At 45.6% G+C, this 17,143-nt stretch overlaps 2 protein-coding genes across 2 annotated transcripts in view; both read right to left on the reverse strand.

The window, feature by feature from the left end:
* Positions 1 to 1,467: 1,467 nt before the first annotated feature.
* The window catches only part of LOC310989793 (uncharacterized protein), a gene marked incomplete at its 5' end in the record, with an annotated part of 171,673 nt that continues 155,997 nt past the window's right edge, over positions 1,468 to 17,143 (reverse strand). The window contains 3 exons of the mRNA XM_083976942.1: positions 1,468 to 1,736; positions 1,869 to 2,042; positions 2,790 to 2,963. Of these exons, the coding sequence (XP_083833068.1) occupies positions 1,730 to 1,736; positions 1,869 to 2,042; positions 2,790 to 2,963 (355 nt within the window). The 3' untranslated portion in view covers positions 1,468 to 1,729. The remainder of the gene's footprint in view (positions 1,737 to 1,868; positions 2,043 to 2,789; positions 2,964 to 17,143) is intronic.
* Positions 3,894 to 16,772, reverse strand: LOC310989730 (NLR family CARD domain-containing protein 3-like; the record flags this gene model as incomplete). The annotated part of the gene is made up of 4 exons (XM_083976877.1): positions 3,894 to 3,902; positions 4,221 to 4,347; positions 14,255 to 15,360; positions 16,749 to 16,772. The coding sequence occupies 4 exons, from the start codon at positions 16,770 to 16,772 to the stop codon at positions 3,894 to 3,896; spliced, it is 1,266 nt and encodes a 421-aa protein (XP_083833003.1).

Below are 17,143 nucleotides of genomic sequence, written 5' to 3' on the forward strand. Positions count from 1 at the left end.
TGCAGGTGTGTTCAGGGTCAGTCCCTCATCACACATGTGAAGTTTCTTGGAAATCGGACAAAGCATGAGGGAGTTATGAGCAGTTAAAGGTTCGTCCACTAGGGGGCAGTAATGGGATGCGTGCAGGTGTGTTCAGGGTCAGCCCCTCATCACACATGTGAAGTTTCGTGGAAATCGGACAAAGCATGAGGGAGTTATGATCAGTTAAAGGTTTGTCCACTAGGGGGCAGTAATGAGATGCGTGCAGGTGTGTTCAGGGTCAGCCCCTGATCACACATGTGAAGTTTCGTGGAAATCGGACAAAGCATGAGGGAGTTATGAGCAGTTAAAGGTTCGTCCACTAGGGGCAGTAATGAGATGCGTGCAGGTGTGTTCAGGGTCAGCCCCTCATCACACATGTGAAGTTTCGTGGAAATCGGACAATGTTGATGTAAAATATGGCACTTCCTGTTTCCACTAGGGGGCAAAAGGAGTGAGATCGCCTATGAGTACATAGAAACGTTGAGGTCGTGACCCTGGACCTGTGTACCAATTTTCATGTTGATACGAGTTCATTAAAGCCATCCAAAGGGCAAACGTATTGTCATGGCGAGGAATGGTCGCCGCGTCGCCACACGGACGCCATTACTCGTAGCTTCACAGCGTTCATGATGGAGCTTCACCACCTTAGTCTGCATGTTTTAGAAGTGGAATGAAGTTGATGGGGCAAAGTATGTACAATTTCCAAATTTTAGTACACTTCCTGTTACCACCGGGGGGCGCTATGAGTTACGTGGGAAGTTAATATATCCGGACGTTCAGGGCGGAGCCATCATCATGTCCAGCAAGTTTGAAGTTGATTGGATGAAGTATGTGGGCGTGAGAGCCACACGTATGTACATGGCGAGAACGCCATAGTGAATTGAGCGCTGGCAGCCACGCCCTTTGACCTACGGACTCACGGAGCACAAGATAAGCTCAGCTAGGTCTGGAGATGTGGTGTACCTAATTTGAACTTGATCGGGCGAACGCTCTGGGAGGAGTTAAGTTTAGGCGGGAAAAATCAAAACCAAAATGGCCGACTTCCTGTTGGGTTGAGGTCATAAGGTCAAGAGGATTTTTTGTATATCTGGGTAAAATACAGATGTGTACCGAATTTTGTGTGTGTACGACAAAGTAAGACGAATGGCGATGCCATTGACATGTGTTTGTAGGGGGCGCTATTCAGCCATTTGGCCACGCCCATTTCCAACGACTTTAAAATATCAAAATTTTCGCGAGGCCTGATGTGCATGCCAAAATTCACGCGTTTTGGGGCATGTTGAGGCCCCCAAAAATGCGATTTTAGGGAGAATATAATAATAATAAACATAGCAATTACAATAGGGCTTTCGCTGGGCGACTTGCAGTCGCCGCTCGGGCCCTAATAATAAACAGTACGATTTCAATAGTCCCTCCGGCGAGTACTCGCCGCTCGGGCCTAATGATGTGAACGTGAGGGCTCGGCTCCAGCTCGCACATGATTTTCGTGGCTTGGCGCTTCACAGCGATTCCACAGCCGGTGTACCACGCCTCCTCTGCAAAGGCTATAATGCACCCCCCCCCCACTTTGAGATCAGATGAGTCCAGAGACAGTGATGATCTCTGTCAGGTCCAGAACACACAGGGAGGATGGTGGACTGGATTCTGTGTGAGACAGTGGAGCTGCTCTCAGGTCAGTTCAGGAGGTTCGGGACTGAAGAAGGGAAGGTTACCATCTGTTAAGAGAAGCAGAGGACAGAATGTGATGGATCAGTGATTGTCTCTCTCTGCTCTGATTGGCTGACTGTTGTCTCTGTTATTGTCTCGGTGATGAAAGCAGCACAGACTGATTCCGCCCCCCTACTGACCTCACAGTCTCCAGTCTACAGTCTGGACTCTTCACAAGATCATCCAGATCCTTCACATCTGAAGACTTCAGGTTGTTGAGGCTCAGGTCCAGTTGTCTCAGGTGGGAGGGGTTGGACTTCAGAGCTGAGACCAGAGAAGAACAGCTGATCTCTGACAAACTGCAGTCCCTCAATCTGAATAAAGAATAAAAGAATAAGATAAATTCATTGATAACTGAGGAGATGTGTCCTGATCAATAACCAGACAAGTCTTGATCAATAATCAATAGAGGGACTTTGTCCTTATGTTCTTGTGGATCTTCATCATGTGGCCTTCTACACATATCATCCACATGTCAGCACAGATTCATCAGCTGCTGCTGACCTCAGCTCAGTCTGTCAATATACAATCAATATCTGATCAATACCTGTTGGACTAAACACTGACTACAACTCTCTGATTTAGAGATTCTGATTCTTTTAGACAGATTTATATTTGTACCTACCATTTCATGTCACTAACTTTGTATTTTTATTCTTCTTTCTGTTATTATTATCAACTGTATTGATCAACTGGTATCAGGGTTAAATCAATAAACGACTAACAGCACAGGGGTCAATGACGTGATGAAACCCAGTGTCAAGTGGTGTAACTTGGTTTTTTGATAAAAATCTGAATAAAAAGGGAAAATAAATCTGGACTCAAATGAGGAATTAATACAACTCTGTGTTTCTGGACTCATTTTACATCATTTGTCACAGATTATTTAGAAGAAGAGTTTTTTGTTTTTAGGACATGTCCTGCTCAAGATGCATTAAAATCTAAATATAGAAACACTGAAAAAATCTATTTCAATTTAATGTTTTCAGAAGAAAGTATATATTTATTAATTCACTTTAATCCACTGTAGGTGGATCAGATACAACAGTCCGTGAACTGACCTCAGAGTCTCCAGTCTACAGTCTGGACTCTCCAGAAAACCACTCAGATCCTTCAATCCTGAATCCTGCAGGTCGCTGTAGCTCAGGTCCAGGTGTCTCAGGTGGGAGGGGTTGGACTTCAGAGCTGAGACCAGAGAAGAACAGCTGATCTCTGACAACCTGCAGAACTCCAATCTGAATAAAGAATAAAAGCAGTGAGTTGAGAAAATCAAAGTCCAACAGCTGAAGCAACAGGAAGCAGGTTAAAACAGTCAGTACGTTTACATGAAGAGCTTAATCGAGCTATGCTCAAAATTCGATTTTGGCGTCTAATCGGACTTCTGTCCTTGTCTCAATTTACTGACGGGGTCCGCCCCCTCATGCGGCGTCACCCGTTGTTTCAGTGGGTTAATACGCCCCCCTGTCCTGTTGACTTTTCTGTCACCTCCTAAAAAACTGAAAGCTTAATAATTAGGGCTGCCCCCAAATAGTCGACCAAGCACTGGTCAACCACAAAATCATTAGCTGACCAAAATTTCATTGGTCGATTGGTCGCAGGAAAAAAAATAAACATTTGGAGCCGTGTCTTGTCAAAATTAAGTCAAAATCAATATGACTGGGGCAGCGTTTAGGGTTAGGGTTAGGGTTAGTTGCTACCCCATATTGAGGCTCAGTCAGTGTGGGACAGGTGGCCCCGGTTCGAGTCCCGTGTCGGACGGCCCTTTCCTGCGTGTCATTCCCTCACTCTCTGCCTCCCCAATTCCTGTCTCTCTCTTGACTTCCACTGGATGTTGCAACTTTAGCGCGACAGGTTTTGCACAGTACCTGTGTCTGGTGCACGTCTGTAGCCTCAAACCCGAAATACTCCCATATGACCGACGTGCTGTTTTTCTTGGGGATTAAATCCCCCAACTCCGCTTCTGATCCAGCTGCAGCCATTTCTGAAATTAATGAGTAGGTGGAGCAGGTTTCACTGATTGGTTAGCCTGACCTGTCCACGAGCAGCATGCCGCTTCTGATTGGTGAGCTTGGTAGGATGGCACGGAGACGGCATGCATGCGTAAAATAGTCGACAACAGATCCTGGGTCAGTCAGGAGCACTGAAAAAAAACGCAGCTTTGACGATCACGTGATCTGAAATCGCAATTTCGATCAGAAAACGATGAATCGTTCAGCCCTAGCTCTCACCTTCTTCTCTCTGGACTCATCTCAACTGTTTTCTCTCTTCAGCTTCTTGATAGAAATCCTCACACACAAATCCTGACATGTATGAACCAATGAGAAGCTGAAGCTTCAAACAACTACAACAGCTCCAGTCAGTGAACTCACCTCAGAGTCTCCAGTCTACAGTTTGGACTCTCCAGTCCAGCACACAGAAGCTTCACTGATGAATTTCAAAGGAGGTTAAATCGTAATTGAAATACTATGACCTGGACAAATGAGAATATGCACCGGCTTCACTGATGAATCCTTCAGGGGGTTCAGACTCAGGTCCAGGTATCTCAGGTGGGAGGGGCTGGACTTCAGAGCTGAGGCAACGACTTCACAGTGAAGCTCTGAGAGTCGACAACTACCAAGTCTGTGATTAGAGAAGAAACAAAATGTGTGAGAGTAAAATCTGACAATTTGTACTAAACACACACAACATGTCATCATGTAATCAACATGTGCTCTTCACACTCGTGGTTCAGTTCATCTTCTCTCTTTGTGTTGGACATGAAACAATAATCCTCATCAGGGCTGGGCTGGAAAAACCCATTCAGATTCAGATCCACCTCCTCTTGAATCATCCAACATCCATTCATCAAAGCCCAGATGGATGTTTAATCCAGGCTCCTGCGGCCGACACAGGTAGATGTGGTCAGGTGAGCTCAGGTGTAGAGCTGCAGGTGTCACCTGAACAACGCTCACACACATTGATTTTCTCCAAACATGAAATGAAGTCAAAGAAAATCAAGGTGAAATGTAGAAACATCTTTAGCAGCAGAAGATCTGACCACTAAAGTGTGTCCTGCACAGATCTAATCCACACTAAGGACACGCTCCAAGTTGTCATGGTGACATTTAAGGAGGACTGATTGATTTCCATTGGTCACTGAGCAGCACACAAGAAAACATTCCACCTTAAAAGTGTGTGAGAGCTGGTGGCTGCACAGTGACTGAGATGGTTAATGAGTAAAGAGAGAGAGAAGCTGCTTTGATCCGTCCTTCACTCTTCTGACAGTTTGTGTATCTGTGCTTATGATCGACACAGGAGGACCTCACCTGGAGTGCTAACACCACAGCGCTTGTGTAGAAGGCCCAGCAGAGACTGCATTTCCTCAGACTCCTCAAGAAACAACAACTTTCTGTGGACTTGCTGGTAACCTTCTATCATGGCGCTGTGGAGAGCATTCTGACATACTCTATCTGTGTTTGGTTTGCCAGCTGCACGGCGGCAGAAAAGCATTCCAGAGAGTTATCACTACTGCCCAGAGAATCACCAGCTGCCCTCTCCCCTCACTGCAGGAACTGTACAGTTCCCGCTGCCTAACAAAAGCCAGGAACATACTGGGGAACTCATCACATCCTGGTCACCCTTTGTTTGAGCTGCTGCCATCAGGCAGGAGATACAGGGCTCTAAAAGCAAAATGGATGTGGGAATAAAACATGCTGGCTCTTATCCTGTTTCCCGAGCGAGCTGTTTGCTCGCGTCATCACAATTCTGTTTCGGCCGTGTTGTTTCGGTGATTTAGGTATTTCAGCCGAAAACCGAAAATGCAATTTTGGGTCATTTTCGGCCGAAGATTTTCGGTGGCCGAATTTTCGGTGCATCCCTATCTAAAACACAATCATGATGTTGAATGAGGAATCAAAGTGAATCAGATATCAAATGGATTCAGGTGATCAGTGATCAATACCCAGCCCTGGGGGCGCTAGTGAGATGAGAGCAGAGTAGACGTGTTTTTTAGAGCTCCTCACAGTACGCCAAATCTTACTATTCAAAACCGCTTTTTTGAACAATTGACTCGCTTTTTTTGTCGAACTTTATTTCGTGTTTACACTACCACTGTGTGGAACGCAAAAATGTCCGGTAAAACTGCACGAGGCGGAAAGGGAGCCAACCACTTGCCACCGCTAGCCAACACCTCAGCTAATGCTAGCCGCCCGCCGCCGCTAGCTAACACCTCAGCTAATGCTAGCCGCCCACCGCCGCTGGCCGGCACCTCGGCTGGTGCTAGCCGCTCGCCGCCGCTAGCCAGCACCACAGCTAATGCTAGCCGCGACCAAGCTAGCAGGAATTCACCGGGCAAGTTACCAGCTGAAGAAGAAGACGAGCTTCCACTCGCCTGGCATAAAGTGTCAAAGATGCTTTTGCAGTCCTTCAATGAGCGGTTTGACAAGTTCGAGCAGAGTTTTCAGAATATTCTGGCCGTCCAGAGGGAGCTAACCGAGAGACTGACTACCACCGAGGACCAGGCTGCGGACCATGAGCAACGTATCAACGCGGTGGAAAATTCAGTCGCTGAACTGCAGCAAGAGAATAAGAAGCTACGGGCCAAGCTTTCGGATCTTGAAGGGAGATCCAGGCGCAACAATATAAGGATTCTTGGCGTCCCGGAAGGTGAGGAGAAGGGGAGGCCGACTGAGTTTGTGTCTAACCTGATCCCCAAGCTGCTGGGGGACGACAACTTCACCAAGCCGGTCGTTATCGACAGAGCACACCGTACACAACAGCCTAAACCACCAGAAGGATCCAGACCCCGCATGATAATCGCACGGGTGCATCTAACACAGGAGAAGGAAAAAATTCTGCGGCTCGGGAGGCAGAGCTCAATGGAATACGAAGGTAACCGAATCCTAATCTTCCCTAACTACACCGCGGAGGTGATGGAGCAGCGGCGGAGCTTCCGTGAGGTGCTGCAGCTGCTGAGAGAGAAGGAGATTCGTCATTCACTGCGCTTCCCGGCCAGGCTCCACATTCACCACCCAGGGCAAGTAAGAGCATTCGACCACCCGGACGAGGCTAAGACTTTTGTTTACCAAAAACTCTGAAAGCTCAGTTTTCTATGAAGAGAGTCTAAACATGTTCTGAGTAAACTTTTACATCAGCGGGTTTTTTTTTCAATGCTAAATCTACCTTTCTGGTGTGCTAATGAGGGGCGGTCGGATGGAGGTGTTCTCCTTTTTTTTGGACCGACGATCCCAGATGTGGATGAGGGTAACTATGCTTCGTTTGGGGAAGCTTTGTGTGGGGGGCTTGGGATGTTTGTTAACTGTTCATGTTATTACTGTTTTTTGTCTGAAACAGTCTGCCAGACTGAATGTTAGGTTTGTATCTTACTCTAATGCAAAAGGTACCATACGTGAATAATACTTTGGATTTCATGTCCTTGGTCTCTTGGAACATGCGCGGTTTGGGTCACCCAGTTAAGCGAGGCAAAGTGTTTTCACATTTGAAATCACTGAAATCTGACATTATTTTTTTACAAGAAACCCACGTTACAGTCACTCAGCATAGGAAACTCAGGGCTAACTGGAGCTCACAAGTCTATCAGTCACCATTCACATCGAAAGCCCGAGGCGTTGCTATTCTCTTTCGAAAGACTGTGCCGTTTCGATTTCAGTCATCTACAACTGACCCAAACGGCAGGTTTATAATTGTAACTGGGCACATCAATTCATTTCCTGTCACGCTAGTGAATATTTATGGGCCGAACACGGATGACCCAGCTTTTTTTCGAAAGATGTTTGATTTGATCCCGGACGATGATTCAAGCCACATAGTGATAGGGGGAGACTTTAATTGCTACCTAGACCTGTATTTAGATAGGCTGTCTTCTGCCCCCCCACCTAATATTCTTGCTGTACAAACTATTAACAATTTGATGAAAACAAAGAAGGTCGTGGATATTTGGAGATTGCAGCACCCATCTGACCGGGATTACTCTTTCTATTCACATGTGCACAGATCATACACACGGATCGATTATTTTCTAGTTGATTCCAGATTAATTTCTAACATTACTCACACTAAATATCACAACATAATAATATCTGATCACAGTCCCGTTAATATTAATCTTAAATTGTGCTCCCCTAGACAAGCCTATAGTTGGCGTTTTAATCCCTATCTCCTTGAGGATCAGGCTTTTAGAACACACATCACCACACACACAGTTCCTTGAGACCAACGACAATGGGGAGGTGAATGACACAACACTGTGGGAAACTCTCAAAGTGTATATTAGAGCAGGGGTTCTCAACTAGTCTCACTCTGGGACCCACATTTTCTCATGGTCATTAAGTCGCGACCCACTTTTACAGAATTCAAACCAAGATTTTTTTTTTTTTAAGCCTTTAAAAACCCATTTTCCTCTTTACTGAGCAAAGTGCATTTAAGAGCACATGAATGAAACTGAGGAGAACCATGACAACTGCATGTACGGAAGTGAATTAAAAAATATCAAACTGCACAAAATGGAGAACAACAAAACGATATATTTGACTTCTAATGCATCTCTGCATTCAGAGCATGTTCACAAAAGTGAATAAATGTCAAATTGCACAAAATAAAGACCCACAAAACAAAACAAGATTCACTGCATTCAGGCCACATTAATAAGAAACTGATATCTTTGCATTCAGAGCAAATAATAAGAAACTGAGGAGGACCATTACAACTGCATGTGTTCACGTTATTTTTCAAAATAAAAGACATGTCCAACATCAGATGTGCATTAAATATTATTTACTTTTTTGACCAGCTGTCCGCGACCCATCCAGAATGGGTCCGCGACCCACTTTTGGGTCCCGACCCACCAGCTGAGAACCACTGTATTAGAGGGCAAATTATTTCTTATGAAGCAACACTGAAAAAGACTAAACGTGGCAGATTGGAAGAGATTGAAAAAGAGCTACAGACTGCTGAACAGGTCTATCGAAATTCACTACTCCAATCAGATTACAATACAATTCTTAAATTAAAGTACGAATATAACTCCATTCTGGGAGAACAAATAGGCAACTTACTATTAAAACTTAAACGGAAGCACTTTGAGCTTGGTGATAAGCCACAAAAGCTACTGGCAAGACAGTTAAAAGGAGAACAAGCAAAACGAGCTATTTACAAAATAAAATCTAAATCTGGAGATATGCTTACAGACTTAAAGGACATCAATGAATGTTTTAAAGAATTTTACTCAGAAATGTACACTTCCAAATCAACAGCTACACAGGAAGATTTTGACCAGTTCTTTGATTCGCTTGACTTTCCAGAACTGGACGCAGCATTCAGGGAGAGTCTGGATTCGGATTTCTCACTTTCTGAGTTACAGGATGCCATCAGAGCATTCCCCACTGGCAAAGCGGCGGGGCCCAGATGGGTTTGGGCCAGAGTTTTACAAAGCTTTTATAGGGGACCTTGCACCCTCTCTGTTGAGAATGATCCGAGATACGTTTAAAAACAAACAGCTTCCATCCTCTCTCAGTGAAGCAAATATTTGTGTTTTACAAAAAAAGGACAAGGATGGAACAGACCCGGGTAGCTACAGGCCTATTGCCCTACTAAATTACGATTTGAAAATAATTACAAAAGTTCTAGCAAACCGGCTTGGAAAAAATGTAGCAAGTATCATTCATCCTGACCAAACAGGGTTTATTCCGGGCAGGTACTCCTTCTGTAATGTCCGCAAAATTCTTAATATCATATGCAGATTATGGCAAAAATGACAGAGCAGCTATATTGTCCTTAGACGCTCGTAAGGCATTTGATATGATAGAATGGCCCTATCTATTTGCGACACTTAAGAAATTTGGATTCGGCGACACTTTCATAGCATGGGTCAAAATATTATATAGCAACCCCAAATCCTACATTCTAACGAATGGGGATAGATCTGGTCCGTTCACCCTGCAACGCGGCGTCCGCCAGGGGGACCCATTGTCCCCCCTGCTGTTCAATATAGCGCTGGAGCCGCTGGCTATTGGTATTAGAGGACATCCATACATTAAAGGTATTAGGTCAGGTAGTATTGAGACCCGTGTGACTCTGTATGCGGATGACCTCCTTGTCTGTTTAGCTGATCCAGTGGTCTCCATCCCTGTCTTACTAGAATATATAAATGCCTTCGTGAGCATCTCCGGCTATACCATAAACTGGGGGAAGAGTGAGTTCATGCCCTTAACGGACCAACTCACTGATGACTTTCTGACAAAATTGCCTTTTAGAGTAATGAAGGAGTGTAACTTACCCTTTAAACGGAGAGCTGGTCTAGTATAGGCCTTTTTTTACAGGGGCCTAATACCGGGGATCTAACAACCTATTTAGGGCTTAAACTGACTAAAAGCTCGAGACATCTCTTTAAATTTAATTTTACAGAATCTATAGAAAAACTTAAAACAAATATTGAGTCTTGGAGAATATTGCCTCTATCTATGATCGGCCGAGTAAATGCAATCAAAATGGTGAGCCTACCCAGGTTTCTATACCTTTTCCAGAATTTGCCTATATACTTAAATGCATCTTTTTTAAGAAGCTTGACTCTATCATATTGCCCTTTGTGTGGGGTTACAAATCACACAGGATATCCAAGGCTCACCTTCAAAAATCTTCCAAAAACGGTGGTCTTGGACTGCCTGTTTTTAGACACTACTACTGGGCAGCCAACTCCAGGGCTCTCACCTACTGGAAGGGTGGAAGCGTCATAGCCGAGGAGAACCCTTTGTGGCTACAGGTGGAAGCTGCTACGGTCCACATGTCATCACTTCCTGCCCTTTTGTTTTCTGACCCCGCCTCAGTAGTCAAGTCAATTAATCGTAACTTCATCGTGAAGAACTCCTTGCGTATCCTAAAGCAAATAAAAGCGGCTTGCCAGGTTCCCAGTGCTTCCATACATTCACCCATATGTCAAAATCCAGGGTTTCCCGCAGCGCTTTCCTGTTAAGGCGGCCGCCTTAACAACAAAGAGCTGCCGCCTAAACTAACGTCTTAAAAAAATAAAAATGTAGCGATATTCACAGCACACACACACGACGGTGACATTAACGCGCGCCGCCACGTCTGCTCATAGCGCAGCAACAATGCAGCAGCGTCAGGCCGTCACTGAAACGCTCCGTGGAACCGAGACATGACACGGCGCGCCCGGTGTAAAAGTTCTCAGAATCAGCCCCGGTGACCGCGGCGCTGACGATTGGGGGTGAGTCGCGAGCGTCATATGTCTTGGTAGAGCACGGCCGCTGCAGCGACCCTCCGACAGTCCCATCGCTGTGTGTCAATCCCCCCTCTCACTTTCTCTCCGCGCCCCGTCTCTCTCCAGCTGCCCTTTCAAAATAAATGCATAAAAAGCCAGAGAAAAAAACAAAGTAGGGGAAACACTCCTTTGTTTTCTCTGTCTTTTTATGGTTTAGTAATTCTTTCATTTGTGAAGTAGCAGCGTTCAGTTACCACGAGCGTAGATGACCTGTTGTGATCATAGATGGCATGGCATATGTTTTTTATGTAAGTCCCTTCGAAAAGTCCCATGACCATCCAAACTCCTAAAAAAAGCGTGATTTATAGTTCATAACATGGTACTTTTGGCATATGGCACCAGGGCCGTTGCTAGGAATCCTGGGCCCCCTGAAAGTATACTAAAGTGGGCCCCTGCCCCCTGACTTTTCCACTTTTACGTATCTATTATCATTTCTTATTTAGCCTACTTTGTTTTGATGCTAATGCAGCATTACTATGAGTATCAGTCAGGGTCTTATGCAGAATAATTCAGTCATACAAAGATTAGACTACTGGGGTTTTTGTGGGCCCTACTGGGCGCTGGGCCCCTATAATGATCATCACCTTTCTCCCCTATACAACGGCCCTGTATGGCACTACAGGACCAGTTAAATATAAAACACAATTTTATACAATATACTGTATATGAGTAGGGGGTCCCCGCTCCATCTCTCCATCAGTTTGGGGGTCCTTGGCCTGGAAAACGTTGAAGACCCCTGCTCTACACACCACAGAGAAGCGCACATGCATAACAGCAGCGCGCATGGTGAAAGCGAAACTTAATACGGCGCACCGACCCCCCCTCGCCAATCAATCGATCCGCTCGCGCACCCCCCCCCCCAACAGGACAGACACCACCTTAACTAACACATTTTCTGGGGGAAACACTGAAATCATTCATTCTTGCCTGCCCGGCTGGATGGGGTGTTTGCTGTCTGGAGAGACAAGGGTATTAAAACATTTTCAGATCTGTACATTAACAGCCAATTGGCATCATTTGCTCAGCTAAGCAACAAATTTAATCTTCCAAATTCTCACTTTTTTCGCTACCTCCAAGTCAGACACTATGTCAAGGAGAATTGGCCACATTTCGATTCTATCCCCACCACTCATCCTTTCCTTGAGACCCTCCGGCTCCCTCCAGACTCCAAACAGTTAATATCAAAATTTGTGGGTTCTTTTACCAAGTCAGTTTCCTCTGATTTTATTAGGGAAGCCTGGTCCAAAGACTTGAACTCTGAAATATCAGCAGAACTTTGGGAGGAGGCACTGTCTCGTGTCCATTGTTGTTCTATTAACTCACGTTACAGGTTAATTCAGTACAAGGTGCTGCACAGATTGCATTATTCCAAAACAAAGCTAAATCGTATTTTTCCATCTGTGTCCCCTGTATGTGATAAGTGTAATATTGCTGAGGGCTCACTAGCGCATCTTTTCTGGTTCTGTCCTAAGTTGCACAATTTTTGGTCAGCTATATTTGAACATTTGTCAAAAGCCTACTCCAGAGCCATTCAGCCTAACCATGAGCTGGCCATTCTTGGATGCTCGGCTGAGACTTTTGATCTTCTGCATGACACTCGCTCTGCACCTAGCAGGGTTTCCCCCAGAAAACTTGTTAAGCCCGGTGGTAGGGTGGCACCAGCGGCCCATCGGCGGGCCACCGGTGCCCAAGCGTGTTTTTTTGTGACAGGGGCCTGACCCTGACCGATGGCAGGGCCCTGTAGGTAACAGATTCATTAATGGAGCAGTAGCATTTAGCAGGTGTGATTCCATAAGGCCTAAAGATCCATGTTAAAAGTTGACTAGAAATTTGAAAATATTATCATAAACATCTGTTATTATAAGACTTTATGTAACTTAAACACCAGCTATAGCAGAGTCTTACAGAAAGGCACTCTTGAAATGCTGTTCAATCAACCACAAAAAAAAGTAGGCCTAATAATTATAATTATTAAAAAAAATTTAAATAAATAACATCAACTGTTTGCATTAAAAACTAAAAAACAACTGCCTGGTGTCTCCATTGTTAAAATCTAGCCTTATTTCCATGGATGTATTATAGATCCATCATCCATGTTTTGTTTTGTTTTTTTATTTTGCTCCGAGATTTTTTACATCTGGAGTCACGTGCACATGACGTACCACGCTCTTTTTCCGGTCAGTCGTCATGGAAACGTGACACTCACGGATCTACTAGAGCAAACGTGTGTGATCGCGAACTTTACGAGCTGAAAAATGAAACAATGGATCATTTTCACATCAGGTGAGAGCCCCGCGGCTCACAGGAGTCTGGAGCTCTGACGCTGCAGGGGACGACATGCTAACAGCTAACAGCTACCAGCTAGCAGCTACCAGCTACCAGCTAACAGCTGCAGCAGCTGACTGAGCCTCTGGAGCTGCGGCTCCGTGGACTCGGTGCGTTCCTCTCGGTCAGCTGTTGAAGCCGCGGTCTGATGCTGTCTATTGTCTGATGAGCATGATGTCGTGACGTGTCTCGTTATGTGCGACGAAGTTGTAACGTTGTCAGGTGATGAAAAAGACACCTGATCACGTGTTTATTGAGTATAAAAACTGATTAAAAAAATTAATAAACGATGCTTAGCCTGGCGGGGGGTCAAGTAAGGCCTGGCGGCCCGCCAGGCTTATAATACACTGGGGGAAACCCTGACCTAGGGATGGTGGTGGCCAAGAAACTTATTCTCTTAACTTGGAAGTCTACCACTCCTCCCACCTTCGCTCATTGGCTCAGCGAGATGTTATCGGTTATTCAAATGGAAAGACTGCGCCTGCACAAACCCAATGAACAGAACAGATTCGAGAGAATTTGGGGACCCTTCCTGACCCAATGTCAGGTGTGATACCTGACTTAAACTTTCACATGGTACTTGCTTTACTTTAACAACTGCAACTATGTTTTTCTTTCTGTGAGTCTATTTATGTAAAAGGTAAATTTACAAATGTCTGGCAGCCCCTTTTTTCTTTTCTTCTGTTTTCTTTTATGTGTGACTGTTCCTTTACTGTGTTATGTTTTGTACAGTTTTGTAAAGTTAAAAACTGTAAATAAAGTATTAAAAAAAAAAAATACCCAGCCCTAACCCTCATCACTCTGTCAGACCTGCACATTGTTCATGTCCATCTTTGTTTGACTTTAATCTTCAGGTTGAAGCTCAAACGTCAAAATGAGACTGTGTGTGTGGCACTAATTGATGGTGTTATTGATCATGTCTGGACTCACTCAGCCTTCCTGCAGTTCCTCACAGCTGGGATCAGTCTCCGTCGTCCCTCCCATGATGATGTGTTGTACTTGTTCAGATTCAACTCGTCCAGAACCTGCTCTGACATCAGCAGCATGTAGGCCAGAGCTGAACACTGGATCACAGAGAGTTCCTTCTCTGATCTGTTCTCTGACTCCAGGAACTGTTGGATCTCCTGATGAACTGACTGGTCCTTCATCTCCGTCAGACAGTGGAAGATGTTGATGCTTCTGTCAGGAGAGATTCTACCACTCTTCATCTCCTTCAGGTTGTTGATGGTTCTCTGGATGGTTCCTGGACTGTTGTCTGTCTGACCCAGCAGACCTCCTAACAGCCTCTGGTTGGACTCCAGAGAGAGGCCATGAAGGAAGCGAACAAACAGGTCCAGGTGACCGTTTCTACTGAGGAGGGATTTCTGCATGGCTCTCTGCAGGAAGTCATCCAGGGTTAGAGGACTGTTATTGATCTGTGGATGACTGTTATTGGTCGGTGGATGACTGTTATTGATCGATGGATGACTGTTATTGCTCTGTGGAGGACCTTTTTCATTGAGTCCAAAAAGATTCTGACTCTTCTCAGACAAAGACTTATGTTTCGGTTCCGTCTCTCCCTCTTCGTAGTCTTCTTCCAGGAAGTCATCCAGGTTTAAATCTCTACCATTATCATGTCTGTCCTCTTCTTTTTCTTCTTCTCCTCCTTCTGAAGACAAGTGACTGTTATCATGTTTCTGGACTTGTTTCCTCAGGAACTTCTTGAGGACCTGTGTGTTACTGTTGGTGAAACAGTAGAGCATGTAGACTGCAGCCAAAAACTCCTGAACACTCAGATGAACGAAGCAGTAGACTGTTTTCTGGAAGATCACACTCTCTCTTTTGAAGATCTCAGTACAGAGTCCTGAGTTCACCAAGGCCTCTGTGACATCCAGACCACACTGCTCCAGGTCTTCTTGGTAGAACATGATGTTTCCTTCCTCCAGCTGTTCAAACGCCAGCCTCCCCAGCTTCAGAAGAACTTCCCTGTCGGCCTCCGTCAGCTCCTGTGGACTCGTCTCATGTCCTTCACCGTATTTGTTCTTCTTCCTCTTTGTCTGGACCAGCAGGAAGTGTGAGAACAGGTCAGTCGTGGTCTTGGGCAGCTCTCCTGTCTGGTCTGTGGTCAACATGTGCTCCAGAACTGTAGCACTGATCCAGCAGAAGACTGGGACTTGACACATGATGTGGAGGGTCCTGGACGTCTGGATGTGTGAGATGATTCTTCTGGACAGATCTTCATCACTGGACCTCCTCCTGAAGTACTCCTCCATCTGGGCGTCAGTGAAGCCTCGGACCTCTGTTACCCTGTCGACACATGTAGGAGGGATCTGATTGGCTGCTGCAGGTCTGGAGGTGATCCAGACCAGAGCCGAGGGAAGCAGATTCCCCCGGATGAGGTTTGTCAGCAGCACGTTGACTGATGACGTCTGTGTGACATCAGACACAACCTCCCTGTTGTTGAAGTCCAGTGACAGTCGGCTTTCATCCAGGCCGTCAAAGATGAAGAGAAGTTTACAGACAGCCAGCTGCTCTGCTGTGACCTTCTGTAATGTTGGATGGAAAACATGGAGCAGCCTGAGAAGACTCAACCGCTGATCTCTGATCAGGTTCAGCTCCCTGAACGAAAGCAGAACCAGCAGACTGACATCTTGGTTCTCCAAGCCCTCGGCCCAGTCCAGACTGAACTTCTGCACCGAGAAGGTTTTTCCAACGCCAGCGACGCCGTTGGTCAGAACCACTCTGATGGGTCTCTGTTGGACAGGTGAGACTGTAGAGACGTCCTCTCTCTGTTGGACAGGTGAGACCATAGAGACGTCCTCTCTCTGTTGGACAGGTGAGACCGTAGAGACGTCCTCTGTCTGTTGGACAGGAGGACAGGAAAGGACAGGAAAGTCTTCAAAGACATCGTGCCCCTGCTGGACAAGTGAGTCTTTAAAGATGTCGTTGCACTTGATTGGAGTGTCATGGAGGGTCTTCTTCTTGGACGTTGTCTCCAGCTGTCTCACCTCATGTTGGGTATTAACCTCTTCACTCTGTCCCTCTGTGATGTAGAGTTCAGTGTAGATGCTGTTGAGGAGGGTTCCACTTCCTGTTCCACTTCCTGTTCCCTCAGTTCCTTCAGTCACTCGTTCACATCTGCTCCTCAGACTGATCTTATGTTGATCTAAAACCTTCTGCAGACCACGATCTGCTGAGAGAGAAGAGACAGAGTCAGACTGAAGACAGAGAGTCTGACAATCTGATCAGATTATTTTCATCAGCTACAGAAAAACTACAGACAACAAAGAGAAGGTTTGAATCATCATCTTATGTCAGTGCTGTGTGATGGAACAATGACTCTGGAGAAAACAACTGGTCCTGGTTTCATTAATGACCACATCAGCAGACAGATGTTCAGTCTCACTTTGTCCACAGCTGCTCTGATTGGCCGTCTGCAGCTCACCTCTGGTTCTGGGTCTTTTTCCATGATCCTTCCGGACGTCAGAGACACCACTCCTCTTCCTCCTGTCAAGACATTTCTGGATCAACAACATGTCACAGTCTCAGCTCTCATCTGCTCTCAGATCTCATCTGAGCTCTGATTGGTTAACCACCTCAAGGGGGCGGGGCTTCAGTAAGCAGAGGAGCAGAGAAAGAGAAAGTAGAGGAAGACGAGTGTAGAGAGACGAGCTGAATGAAGACCTGGTCCTGAACTGCATGCTGCTTGTGCGCCGGCGTTAGTGCGGTTACTGACACCGGCGCAAATCTCGCAAGATTTGGACGGACCAGGAAGAGAAGCTTCCGCTGCAAACAAGCTTGAAATATGGACTTATTTCATTTTCTTCAGAACAATTTCTC

Source organism: Trachurus trachurus (genome assembly GCF_905171665.1).
Source record: "Trachurus trachurus genome assembly, chromosome: 8".
In the NCBI taxonomy this organism is placed as follows: Eukaryota; Metazoa; Chordata; class Actinopteri; order Carangiformes; family Carangidae; genus Trachurus; species Trachurus trachurus.